We start from the raw sequence: 15,712 nt of genomic DNA, 5'->3' as shown, positions 1-15,712 counted from the left end.
TATTTTCTCAAGTTTAATCCAAAAAGCAATATCCCTCCTTTGTGGCTAAATTATCTGGCTGGTCGACTCATCCTAAAGGTTCACTCAACGCATCCATCCTTTTGCTACCCCTCCCCGCACCCATTTAAGGTTTGAACAGTAAATCATAACATATTCCTGCTGTTCCACTGTCAAGCACTATTTTTTATCTGCTAATATTAAAGGACGTGCTTGTAAGTGGTCATTGACCAACAAAGGTAAAAACAAGCCGTGGGCAGGCCTGTGACCAGCATCGATAGTTGTCAGATAAACTAGTCCTGCGCAAGAGACTTATTGTGACATGTTTTTTCCAATCACAAAATATGAACTTCATTGAATCAAGCTTAAAATTGACAATTCTCCATCCATTCCAAAATGAGACAGTCTCTCTGCACAAGTGACCAACGCTCGAGTCTTCCCCTTCAGCTAATCTCATTTTATAATCCCATTAAATACTTTTAATAGGTTTAGTGAATGTTCAGTCCACACAAGGGTCAAAAACCTGGAATAAGTTTTTTCCACAACTGGATAGAATTGCAGGAGAATCAATGTCAATTCACATCAGCACTCCATCTAGTGGCCAAAAAGGCGCAAGACAATTTTCAGGGTTTGTACTTTTAATCCAGTTCGACATAAAAATGTAAGAAAATGCCATATCTGCAGCCAACAGCAACATGAGCAGATATGGGCAACTGCAACAAGTCCACTTTATGACTCTTCGGTTCGCCCTTTAATACAAACGTACACTTGATTCTAACAAAAATGGAATGAACTTCCATGCATCAATAAGTGCAGCACAATCAAATTTACGGCAGACGGGAATTTCATAGCGCTGCACAATCTTGCTTCGAAAAGTTACAAACCACCAAACGAAACTTGTGGACTCCTTCGGAACAGGATAACGTGTGAATCAAGTGTGAGGCACAGAGTTTGGTTTCAGGAACAAAAGAGTCATAAAACAAGATAAAACTAGGGAGACTGTGTGGATTCCTTCATGCTCTGCCGCCAACTCCACAGCTCTGCGACATCCTAAAAAACAAAAAAACAAACGGTTGACACGCTGCAGCAAGAATCTAACATTCAAGCTCCTTGTCGGGTGCACTACTCTAATATGCACGTGCTAATTGAACAGGGTAGAAGTGCTACAAACGTTTCCTTTACCTTTGCTTCTGTGACTTTATAGCTTTGCTTCAACAAGTTCTCAAACTTGGGCTTGACTTTAGGTAATGATATTCCCTATAAAAGAAGAAAATTACAGTCAAAGAGAAATTTCATTTTTACATTTTGTATGCATGTAAATTTCAGTCACATATAGATGATAAGTACAGCAAAAGGGACGCCGACCTTCTTCATCGCCTCCATCAGCTTGGTTTTAATATCGGGAACTGGAAGCTGTGGACTTTTAGCTCCTTTGCCTTTCGGAGTCTTCTCCTATAAAGACGGAGTTTAGACATTAAGAAAGAGAACGCTTGGTCAAAAAGGCATTCATAATCCTTGAACTACTAAAACACAGATTAAATAGCGTGATCCTGCTGCGGCTCAAATGAAACGCCCGGCTTATGAACTCACCTGCTTCTGTGCCGGGGTGCTCGGTTTGGATCTCTTGCCATTTTGAGCAGGGGTTTGTGGTTTGGACGGTTTCTGCTTGGCCTGTAACAAATAATGAGCCGTTACCAGCGTCGCGTTCCGCTGGACCCAGCGACATTCTACAGAACAGGTGCTTGCCTTGACTGGTGTCGGTTCTTCCTGCATCTCCTCTTCCTCCTCATCATCACTGAAAAATAGTGGATTAAAAATAACATCACTCTAAATCCAAACAAAAATGTGACATTTATCACAGGGGAATTTTAGATGTTATTTTGGACTGATGCTAGCTGGAGGGCAAGTGTCTGCCACAATACATACTCATCCTCCTCCTCATCATCGTCGTCATCCTCCTCCACCTCCTCATCATCGTCGTCGTCATCACCACCACCTCCCATTTCAATTTTCATTTTTTTCTGCAGGAGAGAGAAGTTGTGGCCATTTGACTTTGGAAAAGTCTAAGACTCAAAATGCCATCGGCATGCGCCACTAACCTGGGGCTTGGCAGTTGGAGACTGAGCAGGTCTTTTCTTTGATGTTGTCACAGCTTCCTCCTCTTCTTCTTCTTCACCGTCGGAATCCTCATCAAAAGAATCATCATCTTCCAACGCTTTAACAAACCAGGAACGTGAACATGGTTAGTAAAACCGAACTAATTTCATGACGCCAATAGAGAACGGCTGAATAATGAATGTGAGGAATGGTTTTCCTGGCCAGCCGTAACGTCAGCTTCCTCCGTTGTACCCACCGATGAGGTGCTGCCCACTGATGTGGACCGGACCAGAGCCTGCCTTCAGACGCAGAACCGTCGGAGGCGCGAGCCAGAAACCACCGAGGCACACCTGCAACAAGCCGAGACTTCAGCTCTCACGATGTAAACGTCAGTTTACACAACGTTTAACGGGCGGCTGAAGGCGCCGTAACCCGACGGCGAGATGTACGCGGGAAGTACTTCACTTACACTCGGCAGAGTAGACGGCTTCAGTGAGGCCAGCACAGCCTTGACTTTCTGGCCCTCTGCGTCCTGTCCTTCCACCTCCACCATGTGAAGTTCGTCCTTCGTGCTGGGGTCGACGCAGGCCTGGGAATCGCAGGGCAACAGTCAAAACCGCGAACGCCAATGGATTCTAGCGCTAGTGGTAACGAACACGCGGCTACAGAGCACTCACCATCCTCAGATCCAACTGATGCGCAAAATCATCGTCGTCTGGATTGAACAGGACTTCCTTCCCGGCTTCCAGGACACACCCTGGTGGAAAAAAAAGTTAAATAAATAAAAACAGATTAGGAAAATGGAAAATATGCTAATAGGAACAGCCGGATGGTCAAAATGTAAGTCCACTGATCATAGAATCAGGAAATAAATGGGGGCCCAAAGTGCTATACTTCAAATTTACAGAAGAGGGAGCCATACAGACTTACGATATGAACATTCTCATATGCCTTAGGTCCAATTCATTTAAAGTAGAACAGTAAAACAGCGATTTCCACTTCAAATCTACCAAAGTAGATGACAGGATAAAAAAAAAAAGATGCTGCGTGACGTCATAACTAATTCAGCGGTAATTACTAACGGTGAAAATCTGGAAGTGTGCTAGGAACTGTTCCAGCGTGGTCCTCCGGCGAGTACGCGCGAGAACAAACGCGCACGTCTTTCAGACTGAGCTAAAGAAAAATAAAGAGAAATGTCAGGTCTAACCTTAAATCCACAGGCAAGTGAAGCGAAATAACAATACACGACAAAATGCTAACCTCTCATTGTATAGATAGAGGACGCTTAAAAGATAGAGTCACGTTAGAAACCCGGGCGCCGCCATGTTGATAGTCAAACACGTGTACGACTGATTCAGGGGAGTCCGCGGTCACGCGCAGACTAAATGGCAATATCATACTTTAACTTGTAAAATATGACGACGGGAACTTTACGTTCAATTACTGTTACGCAACAGATCAATTTAACGGGTTTCTAATCCTGATTATCAGCGGCTATACATGAAAATCACGTAAAGTTGAACAAACTGAAACGGCCCGCAGAAACATCTCACCGTAAAGAAATGTCCGTGGCGACGTCGGCCCCACGTCTAAATCGTTCATCTTGAAAATGTAACCGTAAAGGGACCTGCTGCTTCAACGAGGTGACAAAGTGACGACCTACGCTACTACTAACGCTACGGAACACGCGAGCTCCCGCTCCCTTTCTTCTTCTCTGTCAATGCTGAACCGGAAGTCAACAGACACGTAGACCGGAAACAGCGACTCCTACTGTTCGGCAATGTGCAGCGCACCATTAGCCAATAGCCATGACGTATTCCGTTGAGAACAAATCTAAACAGTGGAAATTACAAAAAAAAAAAGAAAAAAAATGGAATCTCTTTAGTCATCAACTAATTTGTACAAATGAATATATATATATACATATATATATACATTTAAAGCTAAGCAATGTCTAAATTAGGTATTGGTTGGGATCTGGAGACTGTGTCATGTGATTTATTTACCTAACCTAAATATTTATTAAACCATCTGTTACTCTTATTCACTCTTTTTACGTCATTCCTGATGTGGTCCTGCCATGTAAAACGATTTACTATTTCCAAACAGTCACAGCTGGCGCTCCAGTCTGTTGTGTATATTAACATTAACACAAAGAAAACATTTCAGAAAATATTCAAATTTAGAAAACAATTAAATGTATCATTGACCTTTCAGTCTGGTGTCTTGAAAGGATTAGTCCATTCGTCACAATATTGTACAATTAGCTTCTAACAATGCTTCACCTGCAATCTCTGGTCAAACAAAACAGAACAGTTGTAGTTGAGAAAAAAGCAATTGCAGTCGTAAAACACCACTCAGTTTAAGAATTTATTGTTATGGCTTTGAATTTATTTATTTTTTTAGATTGTTCAAATCTGCTCCAAAGCATGACATCACAGAGCGGAGGCTTTGATTTCACGCTGACGCACGATGCAGAAAATAGCTGTAGCAAAAAGAATGATGATTAATATTTTAGTGCTGGAACTGCTATATCCTGCTGAGATTTCTATATGGCAATGCTTTCAGGCACACACTGACTTACAGAACACCGTCTGCAAGTGTCACCTTGTGTTCTCTGTACTTGTACATCAGTGTGACATCACAGATCTGGCTTGGATGGAGGAGGCGGTGCCAAATATTGACTAATGCTGATGGAGGACATCATTAGCTTCATAGCGTAATTGCCCATCATCAATAGGTATTGCCTAAGACTTAGTCAAGTAAGCTATTAGGCTAACGACGTAACAAATCTGACGTACAATGATGTTTCCCTGCAGAAATAAATGGATCTCATTAGGATGCCCAGAAACTCCCAGTTGGCAATAAGCCATGCAAATATTACTCTGTCATCACTGTCTGTATCTCTGGGTTACAGCTTGACCTACCATTACCTGTGCAAATAAAGATAAAGGTTGGATGATCACAAGTCTCTTTCTGACTAATCAGTCAACATTTGTGTTTTTTGAGGGCACTTCATGAATTCCAAAATGTATGCGCAGTTTTCACACCCAAAAAATGTTTGACATTTTTGACAACATCAATTTGATCACAAGAAGAAAAGCCGCTGGTGAAAATATAAAATAATCAACCCTGTTCTTTCTTTCAGGTTCAAATAGGAACAGAAAAACAAAAGTGTCCAAAAGTGTCTCAAAAGTGTTTGACTTTCTACTAGAAGCTTAAAAGAGACTCGTGACTATACGCAGCAGCAGATAGTCTAAGCAGACAAGTGACGGCCAGGTCAGCGCAAAGAATGAAACAGAGACATGACGTGTGCTGAATCCACCTATCAATCGATGCATGATAGAGCTGCACAAGTCTTTATGGCCAGATTCCCATTTTCATGTTAACAAATGTTTGGAGGTGATTCAAACATCCGCAGAAGCATGCATGTCTTTAAAAGAACAAAAAAAAAAACTGCTCTGCTGGTTGAACAATCGCTCTTCGCTGGTAGGGAGCAGCCTTTTAATGTGCATGCTTCTTCATTTTGGAGACAGAACTGAGAAGGATGTCTTTTATGTCCGAGTCTGTCGGATGAGTCCCTTTGATTTGTGATCAAAGTGTTCCAGTCCAGTCCGGTCTCCGTCGGGTCACTGTGGGGCTTTCCGGCTATATCCAGACAGGAAGAGGAGGGCAGACTGGATGTATTACACATTCCGGTATCCCATCTACGCGAACACTCCCACACACACACACACACACACACTCTCACAACAAGCCCTCTCATCTTCCCCGTGTTTTGTCTCCTCCATTCCCTCTAATCCTACATCACGTTTTCAAACAGCTGCATGGATCTCATCATGGTTTCATCCTGAGGACAGAGGGGAGAAGTATTTCTAGCAGAATGATGCCAGTAACCAGCGATGTATTGTCCTCACGCATATTCTAGTGTGGTCGTACACAGTCTGCCGTGCTGCAGAAGGTACATGAAAGCAATGCCGGTATAATATCAATTTTATTTGCACATTAAACAGGGCATGAGTGCATTTCAAATCTTTGGAAGACATATTGATCTCTGGAGGCTTTCGATATAAATCCATTTTCACGTTTCAGTCTACTTTCACTATGAATGCGGGTATCATTTGCATTTCTGAACATAAGACACCTTTATATAATTATTTTTGATATGAAACATGTTTAAAAATAAGCATAAATAGCCACATGCACTTTTTGAAAGTATTGTCAATGGTAATAAAGTCTCCATAAATTGTTTTTATACTAGTTAATTATTGATAACTAATAATGGTTTGATATTACCGCACTTACAAGTTAACTGCTCCACAAGCTAGAAGTGAGCCGTTGTGCTTTATTTAAAAGTCAACAATTAAGTATCAAATTAATGTAAATCTTAAATGGATATTTACAGACATTTAACATGTTTATTCAGGAACATCTCAAAATAACATCCTTCATGATCTCTTCATTTATTCCTCTTGTACTTATACTTGTACTTATACAATTGCATGCAGTAACACATACATGCAGGACAATACATACCTCCTGGCAGGCTTTGATAAACTCCTCTAAAGTCACCACTCCATCCTTGTTTTTATCCATTTTCTGTGAAAACAAATATAATGTAATGTAATTTCAACAAGCTGCTTGCCTTGGCGTTATTCTTATTTATTAAAAAATAAACCTGAAAAAAGGCATCCACATGCTGCTGTGGGACGTCTCCCGTTAGCGCAGGGTAGGTGTATTTGCCCATCATGTCGTAGATGGCTCTCACAATCTCCGTCATTTCCTGAGAGGGGAGAGGACAAACACATTGTGGTGAGACAGGTGGTAAATTAAATTAAATGCCGTGTACAATGAATCTGTCCATTCTCACCTCTCTGCTTATGTAGCCATCTCTGTTGATGTCGTAAAGGTGAAACGTCCACTCGAGCTTTTCTCTCAGCGTGCCTCGCAGCAAGATCGACAAACCCGTTACAAAGTCCTGGACGCAACAGGATAGACGAAGTTGGGTCACCGATTGCAGTAAATAACGAGCAGTTTTCTACAGAGACTGCAATTATATTTACCTTGAACTTAATAGAGCCATTACTTGCCGTATCAAACGCATTGAAGAGATAATGTGCATACATGCTTGCATCTGCAACACACACAGATATGATTGTGTAAAGTTCTCCTGTTGTCTGAAAGCATCGCGGCGGTGCAGAGATGAAAATGTCAGACTTTACCTCCATGAGGAAAAAACTGTGCGTAGATGTGTTTGAACGTTTCCTCGTTTACCACACCACTCGGACATTCCTGTCAGAAACAAAAGAGAAATTAGGGAGACACCGGCTTATTTATTTATTTTATTTTTTGTGAATTTGCATCTTCTGGCAACTTTGCATTTGGAAAGAGAAAAGCACAAGAATGCATTTTCATATAGTGCAACATTCATACAGTCCTATAATTACTGCCACATTACAAACTGCATTTAAACTAAATAGGAAATGGATTTTGCTTATTTGAGAATTCCCAGATGTAGGTTGCCTAGAATATAAAAAGCCTGTCCTAAAACTCCGCAGAAGGAATTCTAACGAAGAGGCATCAACTCCAGAAACATTTTTCATCTGCTTCATCTCCCTATACTTCCATTTTGTTTGTTACTGATTCAGGTAAAGTTTATGATGCTTCATAGTGAGAAACCCTCCTCCTCCTCCTGACTCATCTGGTCCTCCTCTTCTGCACCTCCACAATATAGCGTCTGACATGGACTCAAATGTTTCATTCATAGGTGGGGTGGCCATTTATTTGCTTTGACTGAGCAAATAAAGGGTGATCAAAGTCTTTAAAAAAGTGTCAGTCATGATAGTTCTATCCAGCAAAGTAATCTAATGATGAAGGAAGTTTGTAATCACATTCTTGAAGCCCCGATAGAGGATCTGCAGCTCCTGTTTGGTGAAGTTACTTTGTGCTTCCAGCTGCTCGAGGCCCTCCGGCCTGTGACACACCATGGTCATCTCGAGCTCGTCGTCTCCTTTATCTATGGGGAGGGAGACAAAGAAAGAAACATATGCTAAATGTCATGCCAAGATGTCTCCTCCTCATCTTTAGGAATAAGAGACACAACTTTAACTCAGTGGAAAGAAGCAACTCAGCAAATGTTAAAAAAGGTACAAGTTGGCAAGAAGCATAGCAGAAAAATTGCTGAGCAGCTGAATAATAAAGCAGATTGCAGCTGAAAGGAAGTAGAAAAAATAAAAAATAAAAAATGAAGAGCTGGGCTTTCCTTCCTCTCAGGAGTTGAGATATTTTATTAAAGGCAAGGAGGCGTGTCTGGTGCCCTGAAGATGGACGACGGTTATGATAGGAAGGGTTCTGGTTCCGCTGCAGGCAAGAGTTTGTCTCTGTGGCTGACGAACATCAGTGCTTTCTTTTCTCAGGCGTGAGCAAATATCCACAAGAACACAGTAAAACAATGCTCACTAGAAGTCTTTATTTGATTTGCTGGCAGCAGCAGGCCCCGAGGAAGCGTAAAAACCGAGCGCACACTTTGAACTGCAGCTGAGTCAGCGTCAGTTGGCTCAGACAAACTTTAAAAGTAGGAGAATAAAATTAATTCTGACTCTCTTTCCTTTTCAACGCCAGCGATGACTCATTTCATTGATTCAGCAGCGGCGTCAAGATGGATCCTCAACCCTCACCGGCTCGAGCCGGTCCTTACACCATTCGCGTGGAATATCCTGCCACAGGTAATTCATTCCCAGGAGAATCTTAGCGTCATTAAAATAAAATTTTATTAAAATCTTTCAATCAACCTGATTTAGATCCTGCTCATTCTTTCATCGATTTCAGTTGCACTCCATGCAGAGAGGTCTCAACTATCAGCAGCCGCATGACTGCATTGATGCAGATGGAGATTAAACAACATAGATTCCATTGTTATTTATGAACGATTTGCTTCAAGATAATCTAAAATTGAAGAAGATTGGCAGAAACCTTCCTCGTCGATGGAAAGTGTTTGATTAAACCAACAAGGTACTCCATAATTCCCCTGCACATTGTCCCTCTATGAGGCGTCAAGATTTTTATTAGCGAGTGGAATAGTTAGAATATTTACCAGCAACATGGAGCATGTTTTCATTTATTAATATCTCTCCATTTTCCTCTGAACTCCTGCTACAGTCTGCCTGGCTCTTGTTGTCATGGGTGATAGATAGATGGCAAGATGAACAGCCCGATCAACTAATTATATATATATATATAAAAAAAGGCGTCAAACATAATTTGCACATTTATGAATAAAAGCATCTCAGGGCATGACGATAAACAGAGAAGGGCGCTGCTGCACTTGAATGCAGGCGCAATATTGTTTCTGCCAAACTGCGTTTGTGATGGTGCGATCAGAAGCAGATGATGTCGAGCGAGTGTGAGGAAAAGGAAACAGGCAGCGATGGTGTTGATCATCGGAGGAGGGGTGAGACACCGGGACGAGAGACAAATGGAGGTGGCGGAGTGCGAAGAAAAAGGCGAGCGGAAGGACAACGTAGTTGCACAATACGTCAGAGGAGAAATGAGATTAGAATAAAAGACAGGCACCTAGTATTGATCTCCAGGGTACAATGGGGGACATACTGTTTTTTAAAGTGGGTCATAACTGATAGAGGGGAGGAAGACTAAATATCACAGCTCGGCCTGCAGGCTTAGAGTTAGTGCAGAAGAAACACGCCTGGTGTTGATGCTTGAGCGGTCTTAAACAATCATTCATCAGCAAAGCAAGGGGGGGGGGGGGGCAATTAGGAGAAGTATGCGTCACACAGTGCTTTTATGGACCAACAGCTGCTCCGTCTTGTTGACAACGACGACTCCTGCAGGATCGTCTGGCCAGCAGTGCTGAAGATGCTGCAGGTCTGAGAGTTCGCAGCAGGTTGAGTTATAGAAATGAAGATGAACAGCTCGTCTGACAAAATATATTTACAGGAGTGTCTAAAACCCACGAGTTGACACAGTCACCTGCTTTGACTCGCCACGCTCGTCAGTTGTGATACTTATTCTTCCCTGGCTTAAATTGATGAACCCTTATGTGTTGGCAGCACAAGATAAACTTTAATGTACTGTACTTAAGGAATAAAAAACAAAAACCTGCTCTGTGTATTTTATTGTGCATTTAATGCTGCTGTAAATTCATCATTCATCCTGGGTGAGAGCTGCTCGGTCTCTCCTCTTATCCCCACAATAACCCAGTCTCCATGACAACGAGGCTCTGAAGCATACGGCAGCGAGAAGTATGATATGTGAGCTGCGTGTTGATTCACATGAATCCTCTTTTGCTTTCCTGCGCTCACGTTCAATGAGCACAACACACACACACACACACACACGCACGCACTCACACACACACGATTGTAGAGTTAGGGACAGAGATTTTTAGCTCTCAATTATTTTCAAGGACACTTTGCGGTACACGTAACCTCACCATTATTATTACAGTACACGTGTTTCACAGTTCTGCTACTGTTTATTTATATGACTGAATATTTATCACAATAAAAACATCTTGGATAAAATATTTAGCAATAAAACCAGCATCGGTTCTTATTGGTTAAAGGACTTTGCATGCAGATACCCTTTAGTTCCATTCACTGCGCTATTCTTCCTGTTTTCTGACATCATTTTATGAACTATATGTTACTGCTATTACTTAATTTTTCTCTCAGTCTCGTCTAGCTTTCTTTCACTCTCTTTTCTCCATCGTTTCCTGACTAATGTTGACATACCTCTTGACAGCCTCCGTTGCTTGGTCTGCATGGTCAAAGTGCCCACCACAGCACCCATGTTGTCACCGTGGAAACCAGCCTGGTCAACAACCCAGAGAGTTATATAGTCCTGTATTTAATCTCCGATCTTGTCCCCCCCCTTCTGCCTCTACAGCTCTGCCCCGTTGCTCCTCCTCTGGTTTCAGGTCTGTCAATGAGGGACGACTCTCTCCTTTGAGCTGGTTCTGATCTCTTCCTCCAAACACACTCGCTGCACGCACACACACACACGCTGCACACACATGTCAAGCCATGCCTTTCTGCGCCACTCCCCTCATTCTGTGCCTCATTCCACTCATATGTCAGCCGTTCCCCCTCTTTCCAGCTCCCAGTCTCCTGGATGGGAGTTGGCGGGGGCCAATTATTTAGATCTATCTGACACAGCTTCATTTTTGCTGTCATGACCCCCCCTCCTCACACACACACACACACACACACACACACACACACACACACATGCACACACACAAACAAACATTAATGCGGAATTCTATAAAATACTGCCTTGAATTAGCGCTTTGCTCCCTGGTGTATTGTTAACATAATGAGCCAGTAGATGCTGTGTGTTAACTGTGAAGCCCACTTGTGTGTGTTTTTACACCACAGACACACACCCACACACACACACACTGCTGCAGCTCTTTCAGTCCGTCTCTCTTTCTTGTTGTGATTTGGAAGGCAACAGAGAATACTTTCATTGTGAAATACATTAGTGTTTAATGGTGTCAATTAGTTTTCATGGAACATGTTCGATAAAAGAAAATGAGACTGTGTGCACTGGAGAATGAAAGTAGAGGAAGTGAGTGATGTTTGTTCGCTATAAGTGCCCCAAGCATTAAATGTCAAGCAGTTTTGTTGCAACAGAAGTAAATATATATATATTATAAATGCTTTGTCTTTTTGGGTGATATAATTCACTGTTGCATGAGGCAGCCAACAAATAAAAACATGCCTGAGAGAGGATTTTATGAGCATTTGTTCTGCAGCACTGATCCATGGGAGGCATTGCAACGGGATGGAGTGAAGCACGGAATTTTTGCATGTGTGTGTGTGTGTGTATCCGTGAGAGCGAGAGAGACGTTTGCTTCACAACACCTCTCTAGTTTTAAAAAATTCATGCTCTGCCATTTTTCAATGCCGTTTCAGCTTTCTTGTTGCTTGAAAGTTTGCGCTCCACTTTCACGCGTTACAGCGGTGACAAATAGAGCAAGAAGGAGTTGAATATTCACTCCTCTAATACTCATGGCAGCCTCGAAATCTCTGCTATGTGCAGCTGAATAACAGAGGACTACACAGACGTATGCAGGCAGTATAATGGAAGCGATGTTGTGTATCTGCATGCGTGCACGTTGCCTGCTACGGGGCTGGGCTAAGGTTACTGTGACTGCCCAGGTGTAGCTGGAATAAGAACTTAACATGCGCTGATGAATTAAACATAGACTCATGCATAATTCTGATAAATGCACACTCCTATTTCACAAGACGTCCTGCCTTCTGTTTATCATCCATTTCACATTCCATGTGACGCTAAACTAAAGATGCTTGCAGCTTTTTACTGCTGGAAAAATCTGCATCGTCAACTCACATCAGTCACGCGAGTGTGATGGAGCCTATCCCAGCATGCTATGGCCGAGAGGTACGCCTCGGAAAATAAGACGCTGTTGGGAAAAGTCATTGTAGCGTCATACTTTGGACAACAGGTGGCAGCAGAGTGCAATATTGCATGACAGACCGAGTCTTGGGCTCCCATTGCAAGACCGGGTTGCACATGACTGCACTAGCATGAGACTAAAATTGCAGGTAAAATAATTAAGATGGATGCAAAATATAAACAACAATAAGACACATCATGCAAAAAAAAAATGAAGATTGAATTTCAAAAGTAGTAAAAAATGACAATGAAGATGGAGAGGTGAAACAGACAGAGGACACAAAGATAAAAATAAATCTATGGTTACATAAATATGAGGAGTGAGGTGATGTTAAAAATTAAAAGCAGAGAGACACACTGTGAGCTCCAATTGGCTGCTCTTAGAGCAACAGAAGAGGAGCGAGACAGATTGAAAGAAGGGGGGAGTTTTCAGGAGAAACAAATGCAGGGCGATGATAGGGGGGGATAACTCTGCCTGCATGTCTTGGCCATATTAGAAGCATGACTGTAGAACACAGGCCAGAGATCAGAACGGGTGGGTCTCTGCAGAGTGGGATGATGTAACATTTGCAGCAAGGTTATGCACTTAAGAGGACGTATGTGTGACTTGTAATAAGAAGGGACAGGAGCAGCAGGGCGCCGGGGATGTGGGTTCAATCTTCCACTTCCACTCCTGCTGCTTCCAATAGAACCAGACTCTGTATATATAAAGAAACAGCAACAACGCAGCTCATTCCCCTCATCATTACATTTACACATCCACAGAGAATTTGCAGAGAATTTATAACTTAGTTTTGAATAGAGTCTCCGAATTAAAATGAGCAGTGCTCAGTTAAAGAACAGAATAAAAGCACGTCCTCTGTGCCGCCCAATGCACAAGCATCTTAACCTTTACGAAAGGTCAGTGCCACGTGCTGCCTTCACTGATGCACAAGGGAGCCAAAAGCTGCAAACGTGCACAAACGCACACTGTCAAGGGATCATAGATGTACAATGAGATTCACAACCACTCAGGCTTTGAGGACAAAATAGACAAGATTACTGACACTGACAGATAAAGACAGACCAAAAACCAGACATGGGTGGAAAGTAAAGAAAAGTTAGTTACTGCCTCTGCACACAAGACCATGCTAAATGGCTAAATGTCAGATGTGTCCCCCACTTCTACAATTGGTGCGAGGACTTGAGGAGTTGCACTTTTCTGTGAAAGTAGGTTTGGAATTGTTTGCATAATTCTTTTTGTTATATAAAAGGATAGTTTGTACATATTGTCTCATGCAGCTTCCAGACACTAAAGAAATGCAACTGCAGTGCACAAAACAGTTTGAAGCCCACAGTGCAGTCATAAACAGGCTGTATTAGTTCCAACAAAGCACGGTGGAGCACATATTACATGCTTAGCATGTTTTATTACATGGCTTTACAGAAACACACAATTAAAAAAACGTTATAATTCATCGAACATTTGCTCTATGGAGGTAATTCAATCAGGATTGTTTCATTTGAAACTTGAAATTTCCAGTTTTTCCACAAGAGACAAAAAAAACGGAGAAATCAACAAACAAAAAAAACTTATTTCAGATTCCTCTGTGTTTCATCGGTTTATATATACGATATGTAACTGCGCTGCAAATCCTCAACCCTCGTCTTCCTCATCTGAGCCGATGGGTCAATATACTGTAAGCACCACCCAAACAGCATCACTTACAGTACAGAGCACCGCACCTTCCCTGTCTCCAATGTTCAACACATGGCCATCACCAGCAGGCGGCTCCCGTTACGGACATGCATGGTACATTTGAACAATTGTACATCCTTGGAAAAAAAAGGTAGAGATGTAGTTAAACTAAAGACTACACTTCGAAGGGAAGGGTTTTGCTTCAGGACACAAACCTTGACCAGAATACCAGAACCACATTAAAGCGGGGATCTAAATGCTGCAGCACTAGAATGAAAAAGCCACGGTACCTTTTGTGAGGGTTCCAAAGACCAATCTTTGCAGGGACTGGAATAATTTGAGCACCCCCTGCCTGCAGCGGCAGGAGCAGCCAGCCATCCTGGGGTAGAGGCTGGGGCCGATGGTGTGGGGGGCTTCACCAAGGGGGGCTTAAAAAAAAGAAGCTTCCTCCAAATTAAAGACAGGATGTGAGTCTGTGTCTGTGAAACCTCCCTGGAGGTGATACTAGGACTGATTGTTATTGCGAGGAGAATCTTCCTCTGCAGTTTTTGTGTTGTGGCATCTTAAGTTCCTTTGAGGAGATCACTCTGGAGAAAAAAAAAAAAGTAAGACCTGATATAAATAATAATTCATCTGCAAACCCGAGCCAAGCATGGTGGCTTCCACACAGTTACACCAAAGAACCGGTCAACCACTATTATCTCAGGTCTCATTCAGTAATTGAACACACACACACACACACACACACCGTGGTGATGCTCGGTGGCAACTATGGAAGCGGAGCTAGATTTCAGTCAGATTAGGAAAAATGTTGATCTAAAAAAAAAGGAAATCCAGACGTGTGTCTTAAACTTTAAATAAAATGAAACTCGTGTTCCACATATCAGCGCAAGCCAGAGATTAAATTATTAAATGAGCTCCAAAAGTAGAAGCAGAGGAGCCTCGGCCCCACAAGTTCTGTTCATCCAAGAAGAAGATAGCGTGGTCCAGTCCTGCTCACCTCCTCCTCCTCCTCCCTTTCCTCCTCCTTGCCGGGTCTTCTCTCCTGTGGTCTTGTGAGCTCACGCTTTCTCCTCCTTTATGTACTGCATGTATTTTTTTTGGCGAGGTACTGCAGCTGCAGTGGGAGTCCTGCGGCTGTGGTCTGTGGAGGAGCTCTGCCCTGGCACTCGTAGCGGATTTGTACTGCGGAACGCTCCAGCAGCCACCTCTGCTCCCTCCCTCTCTTCTCCTCTGCGTTCACTCCTCCTCTTTCACATTTGTGATTTCTCTCTCTCCATCTTGCCGGTGCGACTTTTTTTTTTTTAGAGCCCTACAGAGTCTCATAATCCATGACAGAGAAACTATGTCAGTGTTGTGGTATTTCTTTGTTGCAAGATGTCGCAACTCATCTTGAAGTGATTCGTCAGTAAAAGACTCGTTTGCATTACAGGAGAACAACTTTGTCTTTATCAGACATTTAGGGCTTTGTTGTACTTTTTACAAGTTGTTTTCTTTGCG

General features: G+C 42.5%; 2 protein-coding genes across 6 annotated transcripts; both read right to left on the bottom strand.

The window, feature by feature from the left end:
• Positions 1 to 617: 617 nt before the first annotated feature.
• On the bottom strand, positions 618 to 3,812 carry npm1a (nucleophosmin 1a). 2 transcript variants are annotated; one of them, XM_068744429.1, is made up of 11 exons: positions 3,648 to 3,812; positions 2,772 to 2,851; positions 2,564 to 2,683; positions 2,351 to 2,444; positions 2,097 to 2,212; positions 1,924 to 2,018; positions 1,744 to 1,792; positions 1,588 to 1,668; positions 1,363 to 1,449; positions 1,180 to 1,254; positions 618 to 1,047 (listed from the first exon to the last, which is right to left on the bottom strand). In XM_068744429.1, exons 1-11 carry the CDS (start codon positions 3,694 to 3,696, stop codon positions 988 to 990), a joined length of 906 nt encoding a protein of 301 aa, XP_068600530.1. In that variant the 5' UTR covers positions 3,697 to 3,812; the 3' UTR covers positions 618 to 987. The 2 variants fall into 2 exon arrangements, with proteins under 2 accessions (XP_068600530.1, XP_068600529.1); XM_068744428.1 differs by having other exon boundaries at positions 1,588 to 1,792.
• Positions 3,813 to 5,896: 2,084 nt separating this feature from the next.
• kcnip1b (Kv channel interacting protein 1 b) lies at positions 5,897 to 14,590 on the bottom strand. 4 transcript variants are annotated; one of them, XM_068744078.1, is made up of 8 exons: positions 14,503 to 14,590; positions 7,986 to 8,143; positions 7,317 to 7,386; positions 7,158 to 7,228; positions 6,965 to 7,072; positions 6,773 to 6,877; positions 6,631 to 6,693; positions 5,897 to 5,944 (listed from the first exon to the last, which is right to left on the bottom strand). In XM_068744078.1, exons 1-8 carry the CDS (start codon positions 14,588 to 14,590, stop codon positions 5,897 to 5,899), a joined length of 711 nt encoding a protein of 236 aa, XP_068600179.1. The 4 variants fall into 4 exon arrangements, with proteins under 4 accessions (XP_068600179.1, XP_068600181.1, XP_068600180.1 ...); XM_068744080.1 differs by having other exon boundaries at positions 7,986 to 8,110; XM_068744079.1 differs by lacking the exon at positions 14,503 to 14,590 and adding an exon at positions 10,845 to 10,902.
• Between the last annotated feature and the right edge of the window lie 1,122 nt (positions 14,591 to 15,712).

This window comes from Brachionichthys hirsutus, chromosome 10, assembly GCF_040956055.1.
Source record: "Brachionichthys hirsutus isolate HB-005 chromosome 10, CSIRO-AGI_Bhir_v1, whole genome shotgun sequence".
Taxonomy (NCBI): Eukaryota; Metazoa; Chordata; class Actinopteri; order Lophiiformes; family Brachionichthyidae; genus Brachionichthys; species Brachionichthys hirsutus.
Note: the sequence above shows the minus strand (reverse complement) of the source record. Positions and strands in the feature narration are given on the sequence as shown.